The following is a 13,257-nucleotide window of genomic DNA, read 5'->3' as shown; positions in this document are numbered from 1 at the left end:
TTGGGGGGTGGAGGGGCGCACGGCTTTCGGGGGGCCAGGAGCAACGGCATGCTGAGGCTTCCCTTCCGCCTCCTGCTTCTTCCTCCCAGCTCAACTATCTGGTGCCAGCCACCTGCTGCATCATTATCCTGTTCGTCTTCGACCTGCCGGCTTACACCTCTCCCACCAACTTCCCCGCGGTGGTCGCCCTCTTCCTGCTCTACGGGTACATTGCGGTGTCTCGTGGAGGGTGTTGAGACAAGGGGAAGCCAGTGGGTCTGCCCTTGAGGCCACCATAAGGGTTAGGAATGAAGCCTCCACTTTCAGAGGCAGTCTACCTCTGAACTCCAGCTTCTGGGGGAAGGAGCTGGGACGGGAAGCTCTTCTCTTCAGAACTTGACCGGATCTCCTGGGGCTCGGGGGGCTTCTGCATCTTCCGGCTGGAGCCTGGTGCGTTTGTCCCCAACCTCCACCCTTCCTCCAGGTGGTCCATGACGCCCATCATGTACCCAGCTTCTTTCTGGTTCGACGTGCCCAGCTCGGCATACGTCTTCCTCATCGTCATCAACCTCTTCATTGGCATCACAGCCACCGTGGCCACTTTCCTCCTGCAGCTCTTTGAACATGACAAGGTGGGCAAGCCAGGCAACGGCCTTAAAAATTGGCTCCGGCCCATTCGTGTGTCCAGGGCTGACGGCCTGGCCTGCTTCTTGCATTTCCCTGCTCAGGCGAAGGGAGGCCCCACCCACCCATACCAAGGATATTTGGAGTTTTTTAAGTACTTTCCTTCGGTGGATACTGTATTTAAAGAAATACTCTTGCTTTTCAGTCATTTCCCTTAGCCATTTGGAGGGATTTTTCAGCAGAAAAGGAGGCTAAAATAATTGTTAAAAAATCAGTAAATGACTTGCATAACTCTTTCCCCTCAAATGCGGTGATGGAACTAGCTTCAGGTTTCCTTTTTTTGTTAAAAAACAAAACCGCGATGGAGATGCTTCTTGTTACATGAAACAGAGCCTCCCTGTGCAGAGCCAGTCTAGCTCTGAATTCTAGAGATAAATGATACCGGGGGGGGGGGGGGGGGCGGATGCTGCTGCAGCCCTTCCTTAGTGCCTTTTTCTCCACAGGACCTGAAGATGGTGAACAGCTACTTAAAAAGCTGCTTCTTGATTTTCCCCAATTACAACTTGGGTCACGGACTCATGGAGATGGCGTACAACGAATACATCAACGAATACTACGCCAAGATCGGTAAAGTTGCCCGTGGCGTTAGCCCTGCAATTTCTCCTCCCCCCGCTCTCTGTGCCACGATCTATTCCTGCAGCATTGCAAGCTTCAGAACACGTGCAGAGTGCTTTCTAATCTGGCTTGTTCAGTTGCAATTTGCCCTGGACTATCTGGGAGATCCAAGAGGAAGGCAGGCCCTGCACCTCTTGCGCTGAGCAAGAAAATGTTCGTTCAAGAAGAAAGGCGTCTCCGGGGCTTTGGGGTTTAACTAGCAAAATAGCCCTGGAAAGCAGGAACCAGCCTCTGGTGCCCCTCGGCTGGAGAGGCACCGAGCCGAATCCGCACCAGCTCCCCACCCCCGGAGGAAGCCCCTGGTTGTGGGAGTTTTCAGCCCCATCACCCCCCCATTGTGCTTCCGTTCCTTTAGGGCAGTTTGACAAGATTAAGTCTCCCTTTGAGTGGGACATTGTGACTCGGGCCCTGGTGGCTATGACTGTTGAAGGGTTCGTGGGCTTTTTCATCACCATCATGTTCCAGTACAACTTTCTCCGAAAACCACAGTGAGTGGAAGAGTAATTTCTGGGGGCGGGAGAGTTTCCTTCCCACCTGGTTGGGGAGGGTGGGAATTGTGGCCCCGCAAATCTGGAGGGGGCTGGGCAGGGGAAAGCTGGCACAATGCCACTGGAGGGGTGCAGTCTACAATTGAAAATACAGCTTCTTTGCCCCACCCCCACCCCGCCTTCCCAGGCGCCTTCCCGTGTCCACCAAACCCATCGAAGATGACGTGGACGTGGCTGCCGAGCGGCAGCGAGTTCTGCGTGGGGACGCCGACAACGACATGCTCAAGATTGAGAACCTCACCAAGGTGGGGAGGGTCAATTTGAGGCAGGTTTGGCTGGAGCAGGGGGCCCGAAGCCTCAGCCTGCCCTCTCTGAACACAGGGGGAGAACCCAGGTGGGATTTGGGGGCAGGAGAGGGATGCGAGCAGGCTCTCCTGCAGGTGGCAGTCCCCCAGCCCCCCAGACCAAGGGGAAGCTCCTTTTGCCCCGAGGCTGAGGCGGCTTCTGTTTTTGCCCCTCACTGGGCACCAGGTGTACAAGTCCCGCAAGATTGGGCGCATTCTGGCCGTGGACCGGCTGTGCGTGGGTGTCCGGCCAGGAGAGTGCTTCGGCTTGTTGGGCGTCAACGGGGCAGGGAAGACGACCACCTTCAAGATGCTGACAGGGGACGAGACCACGACCAACGGCGAGGCCTTCATCAATGGGCACAGGTATGCCTGGGGGGCGGGGATGGGGCTGGCGAGTCCCCCGAGAGTGGGGTGCACAACCCACCTGCCGCAGGGTTCCCCGGGAGCGCAGTTGCTGCCCCGGAGCTGATTTTCCCCCCCTCTTCTTTCCTCTTGGTATAACCGGTCATTCTGTTGGGGAATTGGCTGCCCCAGAAGGGGCTGTGGGTGGGACACCGTTAAAATGGGGCCGTTGGCACACAGAGCCAGAGAGAGGAGGCTGTGAGTGCGTGGGCCAGTGGAGCCTCCGTGGGCAGGCAGTTCTGTTCTGATCTGCTCATTGCAAGAGAGCCGCCAGAAAAAGAGGATCTGCCTTCCCGGTGGCTTTTAGAATCCCGTGGCGATCTTACACTTGCGACTCTTGTAATATTTTCTTAATCCATTTGTTCTCTGCTTTATTGGTTACCGCTAGCTGCTTTGAGCACTGGGTCCCTCCTAGAACACCATTTTCTTTTGAACGGGGCTGTGCTCTGAAACCCCTTTCCTGCCAGCCTGCCCTTCTGGGGCCTGCCGGGGCATCCCGGCCAGGCTGGGCTCCATGCCGTGCGCTCAGACCGGCTCTCGGCTTTCACAGCATCCTGAAGGAACTGCTGCAGGTCCAGCAGAGCCTGGGCTATTGCCCGCAGTTCGACGCCCTCTTTGACGAGCTGACGGCACAGGAGCACCTGGAGCTGTACACGCGGCTGCGTGGCATCCCTTGGAAGGATGAGGAGCGGGTGAGGGAGCAGCAGGAGGGGGTGGCTGAGCGACGCCCTTCGACCCCCCAGCTTTCCTTGCTGAAGTAGAAGGCGGCAGCTGCTGCTGCTTCACATGCAGAAAATGAGTTGCTGGAACCCACCCCCAGAAGACAGGAAGGGGGGGAAGAAGGCTAAGGGAAGCCCCCAGGTTCAGGCCTCTGCAGGGGCTGGGGTGCTCCTTGGAGCATCTGCAGGATGCTGGACGAGGTGGACCTTCCGTTGTTCCAGCGCGGCTGCGGTTGTGTTGATCTGTGTGGGTGTGAGACCCCTCTTCCCTTGCTCAGGTGGTTAAGTGGGCGCTGAAGAAGCTGGAGCTGAACAAGTGTGCCAACAAGCCTGCGAGCACCTTCAGTGGTGGCAACAAGAGGAAGCTGTCCACCGCCATTGCGCTGATCGGCTACCCAGCCTTCATTTTCCTGGTGAGGCGCAGCGGTGGAGCAAGGCCAGGGCTGAGGGTTGCACGCCATGCTCAGGGGTGCAGCCCTGGCCTCAGGAGCCTCCCCGAGAGGGTACTGGGCAAGTGAAGTCCCTAATTCTCCCCTCCGGTCCCCTCCCGGCAGGATGAGCCAACCACGGGCATGGACCCCAAGGCCAGGCGCTTCCTGTGGAACCTCATCCTGGACATCATCAAGACGGGCCGCTCCGTGGTTCTGACCTCGCACAGGTAGGCGGGGAGCCCCGTTTCCTGAGATGCCAGGGCGAGGGATTGGCTGGATTAGGGAGCCCGGGGGGCATGTGGATGAGTAAGGTGGCAGCAGCAGCAGCAGCTGCAGGGCACCCAAGAGCCAGGGAGCTGTTCCCCCTTCGTTTGGGGAGAGGGTGCCCCGGCTCGGCTCTTTCAGCGGGGCTTATCTTCTCTCAGCATGGAGGAGTGCGAGGCCCTCTGCACGCGGCTGGCCATCATGGTGAACGGGCGCCTCAAGTGTCTGGGCAGCATACAGCACCTCAAGAACCGGTGAGCAGAGGGCGGTGGGTGGGCAGAGCGCGGGGGCCTTTGCCTGACCTGCCAAAGCTGGCCAGTCGCCTCTCAGTCCTGGCCTGCGTGCGATGCCCAGATGTGGAGCAGACCCCCCCGAGTTCCCCCGTCCTGCCGGGAGCGTCTTCTGGCTGATGGGGAGGAAACATTCTCTCGCTCCTGCCAGCTGAGCCTCCGAGGCCCCTTCCCAGATGGCACTGGACAGCTGGCAGCTTTAAAATCCATCCCGGAGCCCTTCCTGTAGCTGGCCAGGAGAGCAGCTCTTGCAGTGTCCCCCTCCTCCCCTCTTGCTCCCGGACAGGTTTGGGGACGGCTACATGATCACTGTACGGACCAAGTCCAGCCTGAACGTGAAGGAGGTGGCCCAGTTCTTCAGCCGGAACTTCCCAGAGGCCGTTCTCAAGGTGTGGGCGACTCTTTGCTGGAAACCACGGGGGGGGGCAAGGAGGGGCTTCATCTCCACCGGCTCCCTCCGGGACGGCCCCTCCCATCACTCCCCACTGTGGGCTGGCTTGATGTGAGCTGTGACCCATTGCGTCTGGCCAACGTGCTCTTTCCCAAGACCTTTCACCACCTTGGAGAGGCTGGATGGCGGATGGGTGCCAGTGGGGAGCCCCAGGTTCGAGGAGGAGGAGGAGGAAGAGGGCAGAGAGAGCCACCCCCCTTGGGGTTTAAGAAATAATGAGCACAAAGCTACATCCCGTGAAAATAAGGAAAATATGCTATGAAAGGGGCAAAGGCCGAAGCAACCAGCCTGAGGCTCTTGGAGGTGCTTGGGCCCAGCTGGATCGGGACCCTGCCAGGCCAAGCGAGGAGGCAGCGGCGGCGGCACCAGCCTTCACCCTCTTCTGTCACCCCCAGGAGAGGCACCACACGAAGGTGCAGTATCAGCTGAAGTCGGAGCACATCTCGCTCGCTCAAGTCTTCAGCAAGATGGAGCAGGTGGTGGCCGTCCTGGGCATCGAGGATTACTCCGTCAGCCAGACCACGCTGGACAACGTGAGGGGGGGGCATGGCGGGTCCCCACATTCCCTTCGGCTGCCTGCTCTGTTGGGACATGCGGATTCCAGCCAGCTCTGCGCCTGGTGCATTGGCAGGGCGGCAGCGGCAGCTGGCTGAGGGTAGCGGGAGTTGTAGCCCAACACAGCCGGAGGGTGCCGGTCTGGGGGAATGCAGCCAGCCTGGCGCAGGGTCCCCCCCCGGGCCCCAGATTTCCCATCTCCAGGCTGGAACTCCCGGGGCCTCTCTGAGGGGCTTTTGGCAGGCGGGAGGTGACTCAGGCCCTGACCACAGCCCGGGGGTCCAGCCTGACTTTGCAGCCTCCTTTCCAGGTGTTCGTAAACTTTGCCAAAAAGCAGAGCGATAACCTGGAGCAACAGGAGAGCCTCCTGCCCTGCTCGATAGAGTCCCCTCTGCAGCGCCTCCTGAACCTGCTGCGGCCCCGCGGGGCCCCGACGGAGCTGCGGACCATGGTGGTGGAGGAGCCCGAGGACTTGGAGACAGACGACGAGGGGCTGATCAGCTTTGAGGAGGAGCGGGTGAGGCTCCTCCACTGGGAGTCTGTGCGTGGCCGAGCCACCTCGCGCTACAGGGCAGGGCAGAGGAACGCCCACGCAGCAGGGTGGGGTCGGCCACTCGGCCGCCCAGGGGGCAAAGACGGTGGCAAAGAGGCCTGTGGGGTTGGCAGCCTCTGTGGCGCAGCATTAACACTTGCCCTGCTCTCTTCCCCCGCCCCACAGGCGCAGCTCTCCTTCAACACTGATACCCTCTGCTGAAGATGGAGGGGACACAGCCCCCTCCCTTGGCTGTGCGACCACCAACCCCTTCCCGCTTCGTGGGTGCCGCCCTTGGCCTCTCCGTCGAGTGAGCGGGAGCTTCCCGGAGGCGGGGGCAATGAGAGGAGGCATCGCCCAGCCTTTGACCTGGGTGGGCCCCCGAGAGAGGAGCTGGCCGTGTGCAGTTGAGCAGATGGCCAGGGCCAGAACGCCGCATGCGAAGACTCGGGGAGGGGCGTTTGGGCAGAGGAGAGCTGCCTCCGAGCCCCACCTGAACCCTGCAGTTTTGGGCATTAGTCCCCGGAGAGACTGCGTGCTGTTGCACCTCGCTGCCTTTTCTGTTTGGCCGCCCTGGATCGGACTGCGGAGGGCACCGGCTGTGCTGCGGAGGAAGCCTCACGGGGCTCCATCTGCCCTTCCCAAACGGGAGGCGCAAGATGCCAGAGGGGGCCCATCCTTCTGGAACAAGTCTCTGGATCGCTTCGGGGGGGGGCTTGTCCATCCCCCGCAGGGCGTCCCTGCGGGCAGGCCCCTCCCTCCCCCTGCCCTCAGCCCAGGGCCACGGTCCCGCTGCCCGTTCCGTGCGGGCTTGGAAGGCGCTGCGCCCCAGGCATCCTGCTAAAAAGGAAACCGACCGACCGACCCACCCTAACCCCGGAAGCAGCCCGCGGGAGCGCACCTGGCCCCGTGAGCCTCGCTCTCCGTTTCCTCTAACCCAGCTTGGAGCTTTTTGCTATGTTAAAGGTAACCTTCTTTCCGATTCTGTCCTTTAAAGCATTAAGTGACTCGACCGGACTGAAAGCTCCCAAAACGGCAGAGGCCTTCCGGAAGCTTTTCCACCGAACCTCCTCTGCTCGCGTCCTAATTTGGCACGGCGTTAATAGGAAGCCTCCAGTAGGATACTGAGTTTATCTTTCAGAAGCCCCCTGGCCAGGGACGGTCTCCAAGGAGGGCCTGGCATCAGGTCTCCTGCTTCTAACCATGGAGGCTCAATTACGTGGTAACCATGAATAGCTGCCGGTGGGCCTGTACAGTTGCCTCTTCGCCCAGGCAGCCCAAAGTAGCTGGGAGAGCCTTCTCCAGCTTCTGGAGTCGCTCCAGATGTGCGGGACTTCAACTCCTGATGCCCCAGCCAGGTGGCTTAGGAAGATGGGAGCTGTAGTCTAACCTGCCAGATGGGGCTGCAGTTGGAGAGGGCAGGTCCGTGGTCCACCCGTCCTTTCTTGGTTGGGGAGTGGCACCACCCGCAGCATTTGCCGTATTCACCCACCCCCGGCTGAGTGCGCCTTGCACCACAGAAGCCACGAGACCAGCTGTGGCTTCCCAACGTTTTTAACCCCAGTCGAAGAGGGAGAGGTGCTGGAAGACCCTTTGGAGTCCGAGCAGGGCCTGGCTCCCTTCTCAGCTCGGCCACACAGGAACTGCAGAGCTTCTTAGCGCAGAACGAGTGTAAATTGTATTTTGAGAAAGATGAAGATTTTAGACAAAGACTGCATTGGTTTATTTTCTGCTTGGCAAGCACAATGTTTTTTATTCACTGGACAGCCAGGGAGGGGTGCGAATGCGGGTAGGTACCCAAGCAGTGTGGGAATCTGGTGGCGAGGATGGGACTGTGCACGTTCCCCCATCTCCCCTCCCCAAGCACAGCTGTCGGGCAGCTGGCCTTGGCCCGCCTCTCCCTGGTCCCCCCGTTAGGGAGCTGAAAGCAAAGGGGAGACATCAGGCCGCCCGCAAACAAAAGCCCGCTAGGGAGGACTCTGTGCTGAGCTCGGCCGACGTCTGCTCTGCCTGCCCCCAGCCACTCTCTCGGCCCGACCCCTGGCGTGGGGGATCCTGAGCCCCACCGGGGCGGCTTGCAAGGGGAGTGCCTGCGGTTGGCCTTTGCAAGGAGCCCGTACATTGCTAGCAAAAGAACCGGAAAACCCAATGTGAAAAATAATTATTGTTTTAATAAAAAGATTATGATAACCTACTGGTGTTTGGCAGAGGATTTTGTGGGGGTGGGCTGGGATCTGTTTTGCAACGCTGAGCCAGAGCAGAGAACAAAACCAACCCCAAAAATGTCCTCGAAGGGGATGCCAAAGCTGTGACGGGTTTGATTTTTGTGTGGGGAGGAGTCATGTGCCAAGTTGTGTGGTTTTAAGGGCAACCCCAGTCCTGTGAAGTGGGAGGCTGAACCTCAGTCTTGGTTCAGCCCATGTTTGCATGAATCATTCCTGTCCATCAGTCTATTGGGTGAGTCATTCTCCTTGGGTTGATTTTTTTTTTTAATTGTCCTAGAATACCCACAACTTTCTCTTACGTGTATTTTGTGTCTTAACACATTTCCCCCTAATCGAGACAGGTTGGGAGCAATGGAAGTGCGCGGGGGCTGGTTTGAGCCTGCATTTCAGTCCTGGGTGTGAAAAGCTGACATTTTCAGCAGAGCCCTCTCGCCCTGGGTTTAACTGGAAGCACCTTCTTAATCTCTCAGCAGCTTTCAAAGGTCAGGTGAATTGTCCTCATATGCAGAAATAGGAGAGCTATTTTTCTGTCCTCCGAAGTGTGGCTCTCGCGCATCTGGCTTCTGAGGGCTGGGCAAAGGAGTGGGTTTATTTTCGGAAGAAGTCACACCTTGTCCCAGCTGCCCGGGGCCTGGAGATGGGGTTAAGAGAGGTCACTCGGAGGGTGTTGCTGGGTCTAGGGAGAGCTTTACCCGTGAAGGATGGGGTGAGAAACGGGGCCCGGCTGCTCTGCGCTGAGCGAACAAGACCAAGCATTTTGCAGCGGTCCCTCTGTTGCCCTGAACTCAGCCTGGGCCCTCTTTGATCTCGCTGTGTGTTTGGGGCTCCTAAAAAGAAAAGAAAAAATTCAGCCCTGAACAGAGAGTTGAGGTAGATTGTATATTACATGTGCCGTCGGCACTGTAGCAGCAAAACCCTTTTTTCCCCTCTTTTGGGTTACTCTTTACAAAGCTCAGCCTTCCTGCCACTGCAGTGTCTACCAGACGAATAAGGCAGGATCGATTCTCCCTCCCCTGTAACAATAGCGTTAGTATTGGCGTTATTTAGGTTTACATCCTGCCTTTCAACCCGAAGGACGTCAGCAGACAGTCTGTGAGGTCACAGCAGTCCCTCCGCGAGCACGACGGGTCGGCAAAAGGCAGTGCGGGAAGACGGAGGGGCTGCTCCCGGCGCTGCCCTGGGCGGCTCGGGCTCTGCTTTTCCGTCGCTGCCACCCAAGGGGCAAGGGAGCTCCTCAGATTGGGTGGCTGCAGGAGCAGGGCGTTGAGAGGCAAGGAAGAAAGAATGCAGCTGGTGAAGCTCGGAGAGGGTGTGTCAAATTTATAAAACAGACCGAGCAGTGCTGGACAGCTGCCGGGTTTCCCTGCTGGGGCCAAGACAGAATGGCGGAGGGTTCCAAGCTCCAGCTGTTTGTCAAGGTAAGACCCGCTCTGACGGGAGGCCCCTGGGCTGAACGTGGGGCGGGATGCTCCAGATGTGTGGCTCGGGCGCCGTTGCCAAAGCCACGGGTTGAACGCGTGAAGGGAGAGTCTAGAGGTCATCCGCCCAGCGTCTCCTCTCCTGACCAAGGTGCTGGAGAGCCCGTCAGTTGAAGGATAGGGGACAAGGGTCTCCCATCCATCCCCAGCATCTGGGCGTAGGGAGAGAGGGTCTCTGGACTGAGCCCTCCTGGTGCTTCTCCCCCGCCTGCATCCCAGCTCCCCTCGGCTTTGTCCCCTCCCTTGTGGGCCTACGAGAGTCCCCCTGGCTGCAGCCTCGGCTTTCCTTCCACCTCTGGAGGCAGGCCTTTGCACGCTTCTCGGTCCAGGTCAGAGCAGGACATCCGCACCCATCTCTCCCAGACCTTCCCCTCGACATCTGGCCGAGGGAACGGCAAGCCCGTTTTCTTTTTCTGTGCAACTGTGGAGTTGCGCCAAGTCCCTGTGCTCAGAAGAACGCCTTGCCCAAACTAGCTTTCCTCAGATGAAGCCCTGCCAGATCTCTGCCCTGAAGCGCCCTTTCTGGCAGAGAGAGCATCTCTCACCAGCCCGAGGTGTGGCGTGGCCTTTGGGTTTGGCCCGGGGACGACCCTGGGAACAACGAAAAGCTGCATCACTGGGGAGAGGGTTCCCTGGCGCTGCCCTGTGCGCAATGGAGCTGGTTGGGCGGGCGAGCGAGCAGACCGAGCACACTTGTTTCTCCAAAGGATGGATCAGGAAGTGGGCGTGAGGCTGAGGTGTCGGAGAGGCTCAATTAAGCAACAGCCAAATAATCTTCCTGTCCCACAAACGCCTGCGCTGATCCAAAAATAAAATGACTTGCATGCAGGGAGGGAAGGAACAAGCATGGAAGCTGGACTGAAATCCCAGCAAGTTTTGACAGCCTGTTGAAATGCGTCAAGGCATATCTCTGTTGGTTGACCTACTTCACTCGCTCACATCCAGCTCTGCCTGGGAGGATGGGACTTGTAGTCCCACACACGTGATGGGCACTGTGCAAGGAAAGGTGGCGTGGCGGTTTTAACTCTCGGATGGCGTGGCGGTTCCCGTGACGCCGCTTCTGCGGAGATGCATTTCCAGAGAGATGCGCTTGGCCTAGGGCTGCTTTTTCACCCCCCTTCCCTGCCCCATTTAGGCCAGCACTGATGGAGAGACCATAGGGCACTGCCCCTTCTGCCAACGCCTTTTCATGGTCCTGCTGCTCAAGGGCGTCCCCTTCACGCTGACCACCGTGGACACCAAGAGGTGAGACGTGCAAAGGACAGCCGGCGTCTTGCCTGCCCACCTGGTCCTTCGCTTTCCCCTTCAGTCTGCTTCCCCCGTCCTGGTGCCCCCCAGAATCCCTTGGCAGATGACGGGGATTCTATCCAACACATCTGGGGGCCACTGGGCTAGAAAACCTTCCCATGAGCCTGGCAGGGTGGTGGCTTCTCCCGGAAGCCCTTCTGGGTTTGGGGACTGTTGGGGACCTGCATCCGAAAAGGGAGGACTGGCTCTGCTGGGGGCTCTGCGTGCTCCTGGGTGCTGGGTATGTCCCTTGTGGGGATGCAGAAGGGGGGAGGAAAGCCCTCCCTTTCGCAGCGTCAGCCCCTTTTCTGACCCCCCTCCCTCCCAGGTCCCTGGATGTCCTGAAGGACTTTGCCCCAGGAGCCCAGCTGCCCGTCCTGCTCTATGGCGGGGAGCCCAAAACCGACACCATCAAGATCGAAGAGTTCCTGGAGGACACCCTGGCGCCCCCTGAGTAAGTGGTTGGGCCCCCCGTCCAGCTTTTGAGAGGGGCTGGAGCCCAATAGAAGGGAGGCTGGGACTCAGCAAGTTTCGCGCCCACTCTCCTTGCCCTCTTTTAAGCAACCCAGGGTTGTGCCCATTGCACAGATGGGGAGACTGGGCCAGGAGGCTCAGCAGTCAGCATTCCTCCTTCCCCCGCAGATTCCCCAGCCTGGCGCCCACCTACAAAGAGTCCGCCTTAGCCGGGAATGACGTCTTCCACCGGTTCTCTGCCTACATTAAGAATCCCACACCTGCTCAGGATGAAGGTAAGGGGGGGGGTTGGACTACAACTCCCATCCCCCCCAGCCAGCACGCGCAAAGGCCCTTTGTTGAGTCCGGTCATTTGGTGACCCAGAGAAAGGCTGTGCTGAGCCACGGAGGGTTCTCATCTATCAGCTTGTTTTGCTAAACAAGCCCCCATCTTAGAGGCAGTCTATCTGTGGATTTCTTAGCTCCAGCCTGCCCCAAAAGCTGACTTCTTGGGGTGTTTTTCCTACAGCCTTGCGCCGTGGCCTCCTCAAAGCCCTGCAAAGGCTGGACAAATTCCTGAACACCCCTCTGGACTACGAGCTGGCGCGCGACCCCCAGCTGGCCATCTCCTGCCGGCGGTTCCTGGATGGCGACCAGATGACCCTCGCTGACTGCAACTTGCTCCCCAAACTCAACATCGTTAATGTGAGGAGACCATGAGGAAGCCAGAACAAGGCGTCCCTCTCCTCTGGGCCCGCCGGCTCCACACGGGGCCCCCTTTTTCTGCTGCGGATTTCCTGGGGACGCAATTCCCCCTGGCTCTAGAGAGTCATGTCTCCTCTGTGTGCACCAGCCCTGCTCAAGGGAGGGATGGCCTCTTCTCACCCCACCCACAGCGGAGCTGTAATTATCTCAGAACTCAGCACAAACACAATTCAGTATCCTGAGAATCTCAACCTTCCGGTTTGGGTTCATCTTCACCTTGAAAACAAAGTGAGCAGAATAAACGGATGGCACATCCGCCCTCCGCTCAGGGAGGCCCTGATCTTTGCTTCCTTCTCCTCTCCTCTTCCGCAGGTCGTGTGCCAGCACTACCGCCAGGCAGGCATCCCCAAGGACCTGCAGGGCATCGGGCGCTACCTGGAGTGTGCTAACGAGGCCAAGGAGTTCCAATACACCTGTCCAAACCGCCAGGAGATCATCCAGGCCTACCGTGGTGTGGTCAGGCAGCCCAAGTAGCACCCTGGCTGGAGGAGGGGGCCAGCAACCTGCCTGGCCCCCGCAGCTCCTCCTTCCTCTCTCTCTGAGCCACCCAGCAGCGGAAGAAACTGGGGAGGCCGAGATCAGAGGGACCCCCTTAGGCACAGCTGTGCCCAAGACTCTCTTTAGGTGTGTCCAGCATCACTGCCCATCTTCCCTCCTGGCAAGGCAGTGGGTGCTTATGCAACGTGGCCAGGCACCAGCCCTGCTCTTGGGCAGCACTGGCGCAAATGCTGTAGTGATTGTCTGCAGACAGGTCCCTGGCTGGAAAACCTGGCTGGCTTCTCCAGATGGGTCTGCTCACGGTCTCTTGATCCGATTCAGCAAGGAAGACCTGACGGAGGCGAGATCAGCTCCCTGCCCCACAGCAAGGACGGGCTTAAAGGCCCGCGAATGGGTGGCATTCTTAAGCGACGTCCCACATCTGAAGCTGTGGGAGAGGAGACCCTTGGCGGAGAAGCCCTGCGCACGGCCTCGCTCCCAGGTGTCGGGAGGTTGTGTGGTGGCTTTGCATTCCTACATTTCTCTCTCTCCCCATCTAGGGCTCTTGTTAAGTATAACATCCCTCCCAAAATTTCAGACACAATAAATGTCTTTCCTGAAAATTAAATTGATGCTAATACTAATAGGGAATTTAGACTCAGTCGATTTTTGTGCCCTCAACAAACAGTTATCCTTCTGCAACTTCACTGTTGCAGAACTGATTAGAACTGAAATATTCTCTCCCTGTTATCCAACCCCCCAGCAGAATTTCTTCCCACTATTCCAGACTTCTGTTCCCCTGCCCAAAGAATCAG

At 58.7% G+C, this 13,257-nt stretch overlaps 2 protein-coding genes across 3 annotated transcripts in view; both read left to right on the top strand.

Annotated features, from left to right (window-relative positions):
- ABCA2 (ATP binding cassette subfamily A member 2) overlaps positions 1-7,951 on the top strand; it is a 35,455-nt gene extending 27,504 nt beyond the window's left edge. For both annotated transcript variants that reach the window (XM_007427073.4, XM_088146797.1), the window contains 14 exons: positions 90-205; positions 464-611; positions 1,107-1,230; positions 1,634-1,766; positions 1,954-2,071; positions 2,298-2,476; positions 3,066-3,207; positions 3,513-3,647; positions 3,789-3,892; positions 4,091-4,183; positions 4,506-4,608; positions 5,066-5,203; positions 5,536-5,742; positions 5,944-7,951. In XM_007427073.4, the coding sequence (XP_007427135.2) occupies positions 90-205; positions 464-611; positions 1,107-1,230; positions 1,634-1,766; positions 1,954-2,071; positions 2,298-2,476; positions 3,066-3,207; positions 3,513-3,647; positions 3,789-3,892; positions 4,091-4,183; positions 4,506-4,608; positions 5,066-5,203; positions 5,536-5,742; positions 5,944-5,979 (1,776 nt within the window). In that variant the 3' untranslated portion in view covers positions 5,980-7,951. The remainder of the gene's footprint in view (positions 1-89; positions 206-463; positions 612-1,106; positions 1,231-1,633; positions 1,767-1,953; positions 2,072-2,297; positions 2,477-3,065; positions 3,208-3,512; positions 3,648-3,788; positions 3,893-4,090; positions 4,184-4,505; positions 4,609-5,065; positions 5,204-5,535; positions 5,743-5,943) is intronic.
- A 126-nt stretch (positions 7,952-8,077) lies between these two features.
- Positions 8,078-13,149, top strand: CLIC3 (CLIC family member 3). Its single transcript, XM_007427071.3, has 6 exons — positions 8,078-9,400; positions 10,596-10,705; positions 11,076-11,201; positions 11,390-11,496; positions 11,730-11,905; positions 12,278-13,149. The coding sequence occupies exons 1-6, from the start codon at positions 9,365-9,367 to the stop codon at positions 12,437-12,439; spliced, it is 717 nt and encodes a 238-aa protein (XP_007427133.1). The 5' UTR covers positions 8,078-9,364; the 3' UTR covers positions 12,440-13,149.
- Positions 13,150-13,257: the final 108 nt, after the last annotated feature.

The sequence above is a fragment of the Python bivittatus genome, unplaced genomic scaffold (assembly GCF_059951505.1).
Source record: "Python bivittatus isolate LINGU-HERP-01145 unplaced genomic scaffold, Pbiv_v1 ctg000160_np1212, whole genome shotgun sequence".
In the NCBI taxonomy this organism is placed as follows: domain Eukaryota; kingdom Metazoa; phylum Chordata; class Lepidosauria; order Squamata; family Pythonidae; genus Python; species Python bivittatus.
The sequence above is the reverse complement of the archived record's forward strand: the minus strand, read 5'-3'. Positions and strand labels throughout refer to the sequence as shown.

Coding starts and splice junctions, on each gene's coding strand:
- CLIC3 (XM_007427071.3), top strand. CDS start 9,365: ATGGCGGAGGGTTCCAAGCTCCAGCTGTTTGTCAAG. Junction 10,706..11,075: donor ACCACCGTGGACACCAAGAG/GTGAGACGTGCA, acceptor CCTCCCTCCCAG/GTCCCTGGATGTCCTGAAGG. Junction 11,906..12,277: donor CCAAACTCAACATCGTTAAT/GTGAGGAGACCA, acceptor CCTCTTCCGCAG/GTCGTGTGCCAGCACTACCG.